Source organism: Macaca mulatta, chromosome 13 (genome assembly GCF_049350105.2).
Source record: "Macaca mulatta isolate MMU2019108-1 chromosome 13, T2T-MMU8v2.0, whole genome shotgun sequence".
NCBI classification, from domain to species: domain Eukaryota; kingdom Metazoa; phylum Chordata; class Mammalia; order Primates; family Cercopithecidae; genus Macaca; species Macaca mulatta.
Genome location: NC_133418.1, coordinates 63,742,803 through 63,756,618, shown reverse-complemented (window position 1 = coordinate 63,756,618; position 13,816 = coordinate 63,742,803). Strand labels below are relative to the sequence as shown.

Here is a 13,816-nt window from a genome sequence, read left to right as displayed (position 1 = left end):
ACTTTAAAAAATGTTAACATTTGCCAAATTTATGTCGCATTTTTAAAAATAAAAGTTAAAGTCTCCCATTCTTCTTTGTAGTAGTGACTATTGTCCTTATTTGGTGTTTCGCATACCCAGTAATGTTTTTTAACTTTAGTACTTAGGTTTGTGCTATTTATATGCATTTTATATCTAAAACTTAACAATGTAACAGTAATATATATGTTATATATAGTTACATGTTAATGTTTATTATTTTTTATATCTGTTTTTGTTTTTTCTGTTGCCCAATTTTCTATTGGCTTTATCTTTGCTTATCAATTTGTAAGAGTATTGTTAATACTAATCCTTTTTTGTTACTACATTTTGCTAATATCTTTCTCTGTGTGGCTTCTCTTCATGTTCAATTTTTTGTACAGATGTTTTTGATTTTAATATTGCCAAAACTGTCGTATTTTATTGTTTGTGCTTTTTGTCTTGGTCAAGAAATCCTGTCTACCTAGATCAGGACGGTTCTTCTGTATGTTTTCTTTTAAATCTTCTGGTTTTCCCATTTATATATTTAATCCACATGGAACTAACTTTGTATAAAAATCGATGTGAAGTAGGGAATCTAATTTTTTTTCCATATAGGTAACTAATTGTCTCAGCACCATTTATTGAGTAGTCTATTCTCAGTTTATAATGCCATCTATATCATACCAAGTTTTCCTAAATATGTAGTTCTGTTTTGGGCACTTTCTGACTTTCTACTAGCACCACACTATCTTAATACAGAATTTTATAAGTTTTGATATGTAGTATGTCAAGAGTTTCCACACATTGCTGTTCTTTGTAATTGCCCTTGTTACACTTAGTCCTTTATAAAAAGACTTACTGGGATTTTTATTGGAACTGAGCTGAATTTATGGATCAAGTAAGTTTTTATTCCATGAATGTTGTATAAGCTACAATTGGTGAGAATTTTGATAATCTTTTTGCCTTAAATATCTTATAATTATCCACTTTGGGAGGCTGAGGCTAGCAGATCACGAGGTCAGGAGATCGAGACCATCCTGGCTAACACGGTGAAACCCCGTCTCTACTAAAAATACAAAAAAAAAATTAGTCGGGTGTGGTGGCGGGCACCTGTAGTCCCAGCTACTCAGGAGGCTGAGGCAGGAGAATGACGTGAACCCACAAAGCAGAGCTTGCAGTGAGCTGAGATCATGCCACTGCACAGCAGCCTGGGCAACAGAGGAAGACTCCCATCTCAAAAAAAAAAAAAACTTGGCCGGGCGCGGTGGCTCATGCCTGTAATCCCAGCACTTTGGGAGGCCAAGGCGGGCGGATCACAAGGGCAGGAGATCGAGACCACGGTGAAACCCCGTCTCTACTAAAAATACAAAAAATTAGCCGGGCGCGGTGGCGGGCACCTGTAGTCCCAGCTACTCAGGAGGCTAAGGCAGGAGAATGGCGGCAACCTGGGAGGCGGAGCTTGCAGTGAGCCGAGATCGCGCCACTGCACTCCAGCCTGGGTGACAGAGCGGGACTCTGCCTCAAAAAAAAAAAAACTTAAACTATCTCCATGAAATTTTTTCCCATATTTTTTATTCATAGATTATTTTTGCTGTAGTAGTTGCAAATGGGCTTTCTTTTTTCTTTTTACATTTTCCAGTTGGTTATTAACTGGTATGGCAGAATGCTATTTTTTTAATGTAAATATTATATGCAGCATAATCTCAAACTCTTAATTAGTTCTGATGGTTTGGTTGAAATTCTCTTTAGTTCTGTATAGCCAGTTATGTAATTTACAGATAAGCTAGCATCCTTATATTGGTCCTGACTTCCATTGGAGTGCTTCTGAAGTTTTACTGTTAAATGTGAAGTTAGCTTTTTGTTTTTGATAGATATCTTGTCAAAATTCTCTCTCTCTACCTTGTTCAGAGTTTTTAAATTTTATTTTTATTATTTTTGTTTGAGATGGAGTCTCACTGTGTCTCCCAGGCTGGAGTGCAGAGGTGCAATCTTGGCTCATGGCAACCTCTACCTCCTGGGTTCAAGCAATTCTCCTGCCTCAGTCTCCCAGACAGTTGAGACTACAGGTGCATGCCACTCTGCCCAGCTAATTTTTGTATTTTTAATAGAGATGGGGTTTCACTATGTTGGCCATGCTGGTCTCGAACTCCTGAACTCAGGTGATCTGCCTGCCTAGGCCTCCCAAAGCGCTGGGATTATAGGTGTGAGCCACTATGCCTGGCCCTTACCTTGCTCAGATTTTTATCATTAAGAAATATTAAATTTTATGAATGGCTTTTCTGCATCTGTTGAGACCATTGTGTGTATTTTTGCTTTAATATGAAAATGTGGGAATAGGAACAGCTCTGGTCTGCAGTTCCCAGCGTGATTGATGCAGAGGACAGGTGATTTCTGCATTTCCATCTGAGGTACCTGATTTATCTCATTGGAACTGGTTGGACACTGGGCGCACTCCATGGAGGGTGAGCCGAAGCAAGGCAGGACGTCACCTCACTCAGGAAGCGCAAGGGGTCAGGGGATTTCCCTTTCCTAAGCAAAGGACACCATGACAGACTGTACCTGGAAAAACGGGACACTTTCGCCCAAATACTGGGCTTTTCCCACATTCTTAGCAACCAGCAGACCAGGAGATTCTCTCCCATGCCTGGCTCGGTGGGTCCCATGCTCACGGAGCCTTACTCAGTGCTAGCACAGCAGTCTGAGATCAATCTGTGAGGCAGCAGCCTGGCAGGGGGAGGGGCGTCTGCCATTACTGAGGGTTGAGTAGGTAAACAGAGCAGCAGGAAAGCTCGAACTGGGAGGAGCCCACTGCAGTTCCGCAAGGCCTACTGCCTCTATAGACTCCACCTCTGTGGGCAGATAGCTGAACAAAAGGCAGCAGAAACTTCTGCAGACTTAAAACGTCCCTGTCTGACAGCTCTGAAGAGAGCAGTGGTTCTCCCAGCATGGTGTTTGAGCTCTGAGAACGGACAGACTGCCTCCTCAAAGTGGGTCCCTGACCCCCGTGTAGCCTGACTGGGAAACATCTCCCAGTAGGGACCGAAAGACACCTCAAACAGGCAGGTGCCCCTTTGGGACAAAGCTTCCAGAGGAAGGATCAGGCAGCAATATTTGCTGTTCTACATCCTCTGCTGGTGATTCCCAGGCAAACAGGGTCTGGAGTGGACCTCCAGCAAACTTCAACAGACCTGCAGCTGAGGGACGTGACTGTTAGAAGGAAAACTAACAAACAGAAAGGAATAGCTTCAACATCAACAAAAAGGACATCCACACCAAAACGCCATCTGTAGATTACCAACATCAAAGAACAAAGGTAGATAAAAGCCACAAAGATGGGGAGAAACCAGAGCAGAAAAGCTGAAAATTCTAAAAATCAGAGCACCTCATCTCCTCCAAAGAATTGCAGCTCCTTGCCAGCAACAGAACAAAGCTAGACAGAGAATGACTTTGATGAGTTTGTCGAAGTAGGCTGCAGAAGGTCAGCAATAACAAACTTCTCCGAGCTAACCCATTGCAAGGAAGCTAAAAACCTTGAAAAAAGGTTAGACGAATGGCTAACTAGAATAAACAGTGTAGAGAAGATTTTAAATGACCTGATGGAGCTGAAAACCATGGCACGAGAACTTCGTGATGCACGCACAAGCTTCAACAGCTGATTCAATCAAGTGGAAAAAAGGATATCAGTAATTGAAGATCAAATTGACGAAATAAAATGAGAAGACAAGATTAGAGAAAATGTGGTTTATTGTATCAATTAACCTTCTATCGTTGAACCATCCTTGCATTTCTCAATGAACTCTGATTAGTCGTGATTTTTTCTGATATGTATTCCAAATTCTATTCTAGGCCAGGTGGAGTGGTTCACATCTGTAATCCCAGCACTTTGGAAGGCCAGGGCAGGAGGATTGCTTGAGGCCGGAAGTTCGAGACCAGCCTGAACAACATAGGAAGACTCTTATCTCTATAAAAAATTTTTAAATTGACCAGGTGTAGTGGCATGCCCCTGTAGTCCTAGCTACTAGGGAGGCTGAGGTGGGAGGATCCCTTTGAGTCCAGGAGTTCAAGGCTGCAGTGAGCTGTCATCATACTGCTGCACTCCAGCCTGGGTGACATAGCAAAACCCTGTCTCCAAAAAGAAAAAGAATTCTATTCTAATATTGTAAGACTGTTGCATACATTTTCCTAGGTAAAATTGAAGTTTTCTTTCTTTGTACTATTCTGGTTTTGTATCAAAGTTTTATAGCTAGAGAAATTTTTCTGTTGAGTCTATTTTTTTTTTTTTTTTCCTGAAAGTATCTCACTCTGCCACCCAGGCTGCAGTGCAGTGGTGAAATCATGGCTCACTGCAGCTTCTACATCCTGGGATTAAGTAGTCCTCTTGCCTCAGCCTCCTGAGTAGCTGGGACTACAGGGGCATACCACCATGCCCAACTAATTTTTATATTTTTAGTAGAGATGGGGTTTTGCCATGTTGCCCAGGCTGGTCTCAAACTCCAGGGCTCAAGCAATCCACTCACCTCAGCCTCCCAAAATGCTGGGATTACAGGCGTGAGCCACCTTACCTGGCCTAATTCATTTCTTTGTAGGCAGACTGCCTTCTCCTTAGTAGCCTTGATATGTTTGGTCCTCTAGCTTTATTATATTGTATCCAGGTATGAATATACAGACACACACACACACACATATTTATTTTTTTTCCTTCCTGCTCGGCCCACCATATTCAGTCTGAGGATTCATGTATTTTTTTAATTCAGGAAAATTCTCACCAATTATACCTTTAAATATTATTTTAAGTTTTGTTTGAACACTAGTCTTTACTATCTCTTCTTCTGTTAAGCATTATATCAGGAATAGTGTCTGCTATAAGTAACAGTATCTGACTTACTGTGATTTGGACTATAAAGACATGTATTGTTTAGTTAGCAAGAAGTCTAGAGATCTGCCTTCTCAACATTGTCATCAAGGGACTTAAGTTTTTCCTGACTTCCTTTTTTTTTTTTTTTTTTCTTTTGTCAGCTCTCTGACTTTTTGGCCATCTCTGTCTTTTGTTTTGTTTGTTTGTCTTGAAATAAGTTTCACTCTGTCACCAGGCTGGAGTGCGGTGACACAGTCATACCTCACTGCAGCTTCCGCCTCCCAGGGCTCAAGCAGTCCTCCCACCTCAGCCTCCCGAGTGGCTAGGACCACAGGCACATGCCACAATGCCCAGCTAATTTTTGTATTTTTCGTGGAGACGGGTTTTTGCCATATTGCCAAGGCCCATCTTGAACTCCTGGGCTCAACTGATCTTCCCACCTAGGTCTCCCAAAGTTCTGGGCTTACAGGCATGAGCCACCACTCCTTGTCTTATTCTTTGCTCCTTTAAAAAGAACCTTACCCCACCCCATGTCTGGCTGCTTTCAATTTCTCTGTTTTAGTGTTCAGCAATTTGCTTTGTTAGGCCTCAGTGTGGTTTTCTTTGTATTATTCTGGTGGAATTCATAGAGATACTTGAATCTGACTTTGATGCCTCTCATTAATTCCAGAAAACTTTAAGCCATTATTTCTTTAAATATGGTTTTTATCTATTGTCACTTTACTCCTTTAACTCAACTTGCATATATACCCCATGCGTTACTATACTCTCTGTATCTTACTCTCTTTTCTGTATTTATCCTTCTGTTTCTTATGCTTCATTCTGGGTATTTTCTTCCCGTCTGTTTCCTAGTTCACTGATATTTTTCTTTCACTGTGTCTAATCTGGTATTAAACCAGTCATTGAGTTCATAGTTTCCGGTTTTGTTTTGTTTTGTTTTGTTTTTAGTTGTAGAATCTTCATTTGGTCCTGCTTTATATTATAGTTCCTATTTTCTTCTGGAAAATCCCAATCTTGCCTTTTTTATTTGAATATATTCAGCATAGTTGTTTAAAGTCTCTGCCTAATAACTCTATAATAACTCTGTTATCTGGATCCCCTTTGGAGCTCTTTGTATTATCTGAAGTTTCTTTTTTTTTTTTCCTGAGACAGTCTCACTCTGTTGACCAAGCTGGAGTGCAGTAGCGTGATCTCAGCTCACTGCAATCTCAGCCACTCAGGTTCAAGCAATTTTCCTGCCTCAGCATCCCAAGTAGCTGGGATTACAGGTGCCTGCCACTGCACCCAGCTAATTTTTTGTAGTTTTTAATAAAGACGGGGTTTCACCATCTTGGCCAGGCTGTTCTTGAACTCCTGACCTTGTGATCCACCCCTAATTTTGTTATATAAGCCCCATTATTATTATTATTATTATTATTATTATTAAAATTGAGTCTTGCTCTGTTGCCCAGGCTGGAGTGCAGTGGTACAGTCTTGGCTCACTACAACCCCTGTCTCCCAGGTTCGAGTGATTCTTGTACTTCAGCCACCTGAGTAGCTGGGATTATAGGCATTCGCCATCACACCTGGCTAATTTTTGTATTTTTAGTAGAGACAGGGTTTCACCATGCTGGACAGGCTGGTCCCAAACTCTTGGATTCAAGTGACCTACCTGCCTCAGCCTCCCAAAGTTCTGGGATTACAGGAGTGAGCCACCATGCCCAGCCAAGCCCATTTATTTTTAAATGAGAGCTGCACATTGTATATAGACAGTTTAATGTGATTTGAGGCCTAGGGATATCTTTCTCTAAAGACTTTTCCTTTTGACCAGAATGTTAGGCCACTAACAATCTAGAATCGCTTTAATCCAATAAAGGATTGAGCTGATTTAAAACTTGGTTTTCATTCCTACCAGAGTTAGTCCATTTCCTATTAACCTTTTCACCCTTTCTACTAGCATATTTCCCTTTTTAAGGTCCCAATCTGAAGTGTGAGGGTTCCCTATGGCCTTCTTCTTTAGGGTTCTGAACTCCAATTTATGTCTCCTTAGCCCAGGGAGTCTGTTAAAATCTCTGCCTAGCTTCTCATTCTGTCAACGATCTCTTCTGGAATTGGCCCTAGTTTCTAGGGAAACATCTCAAAAGATCTGACTCTCTGGCTTTTTTTTTCCTCCTGGATTTTGACTCCAGAATTCCTCAGTGCCTTGTTCTCTAATGTGTAAACAGAATTCTATTTCCTACCCTTCTAGTTCAGTGGGAGGGTTAATCTAATTACCTCGACAACCATTACTTAAAGTAGAATTCCCAAGTTCTGTATTTCCACTCTGCTCCTTAGTGTACAGCAGCTAATTTTCTTCTTGACTGGTAGTTGAAAACGGTTCCTATCGGTGTGGCCACCTTTTCTTTTTTTCTTTTTTCTTTTTTTTCAAGATGGAGTCTCACTCTGTCACCCAGGCTGGAGTGCAGTGGCACAATCTCGGCGCACCACAACCTTCACCTCCCTGGTTCAAGCAATTCTCTGCCTCAGCCACCCGAGGAACTGGGATTACAGGTGCCCACCATCACGCCCAGCTAATTTTTGTATTTCTAGTAGAGACAGAGTTTCACCATCTTGGTCAAGCTGGTCTTGAACTCTTGACCTCGTGATCCACCTGCCTCAGCCTCCCAAAGTGCTGGGATTACAGACGTGAGCCACCACACCTGGCCTGTGGCCACCTTTTCTAATATTTCTAATGGAATTTTTAAAATATTTAAATGTTTTTATTTCAATTTTTATTTCACAGATATTGTTTCATATCTCTCTCTGATAATTTTTAACATATCTAAAATCATTCCTGAGCTGTTACATAAAATTAGTTTTTTTAATTGGGTTTTATACTTGCTGATTTTTGTTGGCTTTGTTTCTTAGTGTTTTTATTTCTTCATGTGTGTGGCATTTTTGAGATGGTTATTTTGAGTAGTAAGCTTAGAGTTCTGTTTTCTCTCCTTTCCCTCTTCCATGTTCCCCTCTCTCTATCTAATAGGTTTCCTGTTGCCTCTACCTGTTCCCTCTACTTACCACTTAGGTAAGAATCAGGTATAAAAACAGTGGGTCAGACAGGACATGGTGGCTCACACCTGTAATCTTAGCTCTTTTGGAGGCCGAGGCAGGAGGATTGCTTGAGCCCAGGAGTTGGAAACCAGCCTCTCAAGATGTAACGAGAACCCATCTCTATAAAAAATACCAAAAAAAAAAAAAAAAAAAGGCAGGCATGGTGGTGTACGCCTGTAGTCCCAGCTACTTCGGAAGCTGAGGTGGGAGGGATTGCTTGAGTCTAGGAGTTTGAGGTTGCAGTGAGCCTTCAGCCTAGGTGACAGAGCAAGACCCTGTCAAAACAAAAACAAAAATAAAACGCCATAAAAACAGTGAGTTAGATTAAGGATATCACAGATCAAATCGGTCAGTAGTTCTTTCATTTCCTGGGTTGGAGGCCTTCTCACAGTCCTCTCCCTTTCTCAGTTCTCTAACTTTCTCAAAATATTAAACTGTCATCAGCAAATTTTATAATCTTTTTGTAGGAGCCAAGGTGACACATCCTCACTCCCGGCCTCAAGCAATGAACTGGTTCCATTCTAATGGAGCACTTTTCATTTTTATTACTTCATGGAAGCCTGCATCTTGGCTGTCACTGCCTGATTACAGAACCAGAATTGAGGAGGCCCGTAGCTTCAGCCCTCCTTACCGTGTTACATTTCTGTTTCGTTTCTGTTCCATAAATCTGTCTTGTGTTAAATCTAGATAATGTCTGTTTGTCTCTCTGTTTTCTGTATTATTGCTTCTACTTTGGAGCAGAACTCCTTCATCAAAGCCTGAATGCGTTACACTATCTGGCCGTTCACTAGCTCCTTTTAAGTTTTGTTCCATTTTTAAATATTAGATCCAGTAAAAAAAGAATATATATATATATATAGAGAGAGAGAGAGAGTTCTAGTAGCTTGTTTATAATATTATGATACAAGTCTAAATTAAAACTTTAGCCTGGATTAGAAAATTACCATTTTGCAGTTCCACATCTAATATTTGTTTCAGGCAAGGATGATGAATGGTTGCTAAACTATCAAATGAACAGTTGCTGGGGAATAGAATATTTGTGTGGTACCAAACTGTCATCCCATAGATCATATACTAATTACAAAGGGAAAGATACATTTTAATGGAAAGCTCTCATAGTCACCTCCTTAACCAACTAATCAAACTTAGCTTCACAAATGAGGAGGCAATAATATGGCATTTTATGTGCCTCCTAAAGTAATACTGTGTGAAGTAAACAATAGCACTTATGAGTTATTCTTGCCAAAAAATATTGAACCTGATTCTAATCAAACTGTTAAATGCAATCTTAATTTAATAAGAGGCGAAATAAGAGTACAAGTTAAACAACACTTTGGGGAAACACAAATCTGGGGGTAGGACATTTCTTTTTTTTTTTTTTTTGAGACAGAGTCTCACTCTGTTACCCAGACTGGAGGGCAGTGGCATGATCTCAGCTCACCGCAACCTCCGCCTCCCGGGTTCAAGCTATTATCCTCCCTCAGCCTCCCGAGTAGCTGGGACTACAGGCGCCCACCACCATGTCTGGCTAATTTTTGTATTTTTAGTAGAGACAGGGTTTCACCATGTTGGCCAGGATGGTCTCGAACTCCTAACTTCAGGGGATCCGCCTGCCTCGGCTTCCCAAAGTACTGGGATTACAGGCATGAGCCACCACACCTGGGCTGGGGGTAGGACATTTCTAGAAAAAAAACTGGGTTGACTCTTTAGAAGGTCAGGGATATCTGAAAAAATTGAATTGTTCTAGTTTAGAAAATAAAAGAAACAAAACAACCAAATGCAGTGTGTGAGCCTGAATTGAATTTTTGTTCAAAAAAAAGTTTTAAAAGATATTTTTGACTCATGTAGCACAATAATTTAAAAAGCAGCAATAAAAAAGCTAAGCCAAGTGCAATGGCTCATGCCTGTAATCCCAACACTTTGAGAGGCAGAAGTAGAAGGATTGCTTGAACCCAGGTATTTGAGACTAGCTTGGGCAAAAAAGTGGGACCCTCATCTCTACCAAAAAGTTAGCTGGGAGTGGTGGTCTCAGCTACATAGGAAGCTGAGGCAGAAGGATCACTTGAGCTGTGTTTGCACCACTGCACTCCAGCCTCAATGACAGAGGGAGACCCTGTCTCCAAAAAAAAGAAGGCAAACTTAAAAGTGGGCAAAGTATCTGAACAGATATTTCTCCAAATAAGATTGCAAAATGACTAATAAGTACATGAAAATATGCTCAACATCGTTAGCCATCAAGAAAATGCAAATTAAAACCACAGTGAAATACCACTTCATGCCCACTAGGATAGCTATAATGAAAAATATAAGAGCAGATGTGGCCAAGGATGTGGAGAAATTGGAAACCCTCATATATTGGCGAGAATGTAAAATGGTACAGTTGCTTTGGAACACAATCTGGCAATTCCTCAAAAGGCTAAATGTAGAGTTTCCATATAACCCAGCAAACATGTCCATACAAAAACTTGCACATAAATGGTCATTGCAGTATTATTTGTAATAGCAAGAAGTAAAAACAGCCCCAATATACATCAACTGATGTGTGAATAAATATAATTTGGCAATAAAAATGAATGAAATACAGTTGGCCTTCCACATCTGAGGATTCAACCAACTGTGGATCAAAAATAGTCAGAAAATAGGCCAGACGTGTTGGCTAATACCTGTAATCCTGACATTTTGGGAGGCCGAGGTGGGAGGATCACTTGAGGCCAGGAGTTGGAGGCTGCAGTGAGCTATGATCATGCCACAATGCTCTAGCCTGGATAACAGAGTGAGACCCTGTCTCTTAAAAAGAAAAAAAAAAAAAGCAGAAAAAAAATTGCACCTGTACTGAACATGTACAGACCTTTTTCCTTGTCATTATTTCCTAAACACTACAGTATAACTAATTACATAACATTTACACTGTGTTAAATACTATAATCTAGAGATGATTTTAAGTATACAGGAGGGTGTGCATAGGTTAAATGCAAATAGCATATTGTTTTATATTAGGGACTTGAGCATTCATGAATTTTGGTATCTGAAGGAGGTTTTGAAACCACTCCACCACAGATACCAAGGGCTGCCTGTACAGATACATGCTATAAAATGGATAAACCCTGGAAACATTATGCTAAGTGAAAGAAGCCAGTCACAAAATACTACATATTGTATGAGTCCATTTACCATAGATCCTCATTATTTGTGGATTCTGTATTTTCAAATTGGTCTGCTCACTAAAATTTATTTGTAATCCCAAAATCAATATTCCTGGCATTTTCACAGTCATTTGAGGGCAAACATAGATCAGGTAAAAATCTGAGTTGTCCCTCAGCTGACAACTGAGGAACAACCGAGAGACAAAAAAAGCAACACTCTGGTTTCTTATTTCAGCTCTCATGCTGTAAACAGTTGTCCTTAACAAAGTCTGTTTAGTGCCGGGTTTTTTCACATTTTTGAATGGTGATTTTGCTGTCTAAAATGGCCCCCAAGCATAGTGCTGAAGTGATCTCTAGTGTTCCTAAGCACAGGAAGGCTGTAGTGTGCCTTACAGATACAATACAGGTGTTAGATAAGCTTCATTCAGGCAGGAGCTATTGTGCTGTTGGCCATGAGTTGTTAATGAGTTAACAATATACCTGGAATAAAGTGACTTTAAACAGAAACACATATAAAATAAGTATATGTATTGACTGATTGATGAAAGAAGCAATGATTTGGTATCTGCTGGTTCAGAGTTCACAGTGACTTTACAGAATATAACTATGTTAAATAACAAGAATTAACTATATATGAAATGTCCAGAATAGACAAGTCTAGGTACAGAAAGTAGACTCATGGTTGCCAAAGATGGGTGGAGGGGTGGGCAGGAAATGGGGAATACCTGCTGATGAATATGGGGTTTCTTTTGTGAGGTGATGAAAATCTTCTGAATTACACATGGTGATAGTTACACACCTCTGTGAGTATACTAAAAACTATTAAATTATAAACTTTAAAATGATGCCTGGGCACAGTGACTCACACTTGTAATCCTAGCACTTTAGGAAACCAAGGCAGTGGATCATTTGAGCCCAGGAGATTGAGACCAGCTGGGCAACATGGCAAAACCCCATCTCTATAAAAAATTAGCCAGGTATGGTGGCATGCGCCTGTAGTTCCAGCTGCTCAGGAGGCTGAGGTGGGAGGATCACTTGAGCCTGGGAGGTTGAGGCTACAGTGAGCTTTGATTGTGCTACTATACTCCAGCCTGGGCAACAGAAGAAGTTGTCATAGCACCAGGTATATAGGAGGTGTTTAATAGTTACTTTGAATTGAATTTATTGTATGCTTAAATAACTGTTTTGAATCTTTTTTGGTTTTAGATCTGCTGATTTGGGTCCTACTTTAATGACAAGACCTGGACAACCAGCACTTACCAGAGTGCCCCCACCTATTCTTCCAAGGCCATCACAGCAGACAGGAAGTAGCAGTGTGAACACTTTTAGACCTGCTTACAGTTCATTTTCTTCTGGATATGGTGCCTATGGAAATTCATTTTATGGAAGCTATAGTCCTTATAGTTACGGATATAATGGGCTGGGCTACAACCGCCTCCGTGTAGATGATCTTCCACCCAGTAGATTTGTTCAGCAAGCTGAAGAAAGCAGCAGGGGTGCATTTCAGTCCATTGAAAGTATTGTGCATGCATTTGCCTCTGTCAGTATGATGATGGATGCTACCTTTTCAGCTGTCTATAACAGTTTCAGGGCTGTATTGGATGTAGCAAATCACTTTTCCCGACTGAAAATACACTTTACAAAAGTGTTTTCAGCTTTTGCATTAGTTAGGACTATACGGTATCTTTACAGAAGGTTACAGCGGATGTTAGGTTTAAGAAGAGGCTCTGAGAATGAAGACCTCTGGGCGGAAAGTGAAGGAACTGTGGCATGCCTTGGTGCTGAGGACCGAGCAGCTACCTCAGCAAAATCATGGCCAATATTCTTGTTCTTTGCTGTTATCCTTGGTGGTCCTTACCTCATTTGGAAACTATTGTCTACTCATAGTGATGAAGTAACAGGTAAGAGAACTGTAAGGGAACAGGTTCAGATACCATATAACAATCTCAAATTTCAAGAATATATTTGTTAGTTTTCTTTATATTCGTTTGTATTTACTGTTTCTGTCTAGTTCTATTTTCATTTAAGAGCTTCAAAACTGGCAGAGGAATATGTAGCAAAAATAGATTTGCTAATTAATTTATTGTTAGTTCAGTTTAACAGTGCACATTACCTTACTGTTTACAAGGTACTGAAATTGGTGCTGTGGAGGATACAAAGATACATAGGGCATAATTCCTATCTTTCTAAAATTTGTTGGAAGGGAGGTGGTTTAAGACACATACACAGGTAATTGTAATGAGGCAGAAAATGTGATAAATAACAACAACTGGGGAGAGACATAAGATTTCTTGAACCCTTTTTTAAGATGCAAGACACTGTGCTAGGTATTTTGTGTGTTTTATCTCATTTATTTCAACAACCCAAGCAGATAGGAATTATCCTCATTTTGCAAGTGATAAAACTGAAATCCAGAGAACTCACTTACCCAAGGGTCACATCTTTAATAAGGCAGAACTATAAACAAAATGAGGACTGGTTGATGAATGTTATGCTATATTCTCTCAACTAGTAGAGAGTATTAGCTAACTTTCGAAAAGGGAAGCTAACATTTTTGACTGTGGTATCCAGGAAGAAATGGTATCTAAGTTAGATTTTTGAAAGCTAGGCAACCTTTCATCAGTTAGATAAAGAAACAAAAACTGTCAAGCTGATAGACCAGCTTGAACAAAAGTATATAGGCAGAAAATACGAGATTTGTTTAGCAGTTGTCCTATAGTATTGCATTGGATAGTAAGAAATAATGCTG

The 13,816-nt window shown here is 40.2% G+C and overlaps 1 protein-coding gene across 1 annotated transcript in view; it reads left to right on the top strand.

The window, feature by feature from the left end:
• PEX13 (peroxisomal biogenesis factor 13) overlaps positions 1-13,816 on the top strand; it is a 34,349-nt gene that overhangs the window by 1,325 nt on the left and 19,208 nt on the right. The window contains 1 exon segment of the mRNA NM_001258170.1: positions 12,274-12,968. Coding sequence (NP_001245099.1) covers positions 12,274-12,968 — 695 coding nt within the window.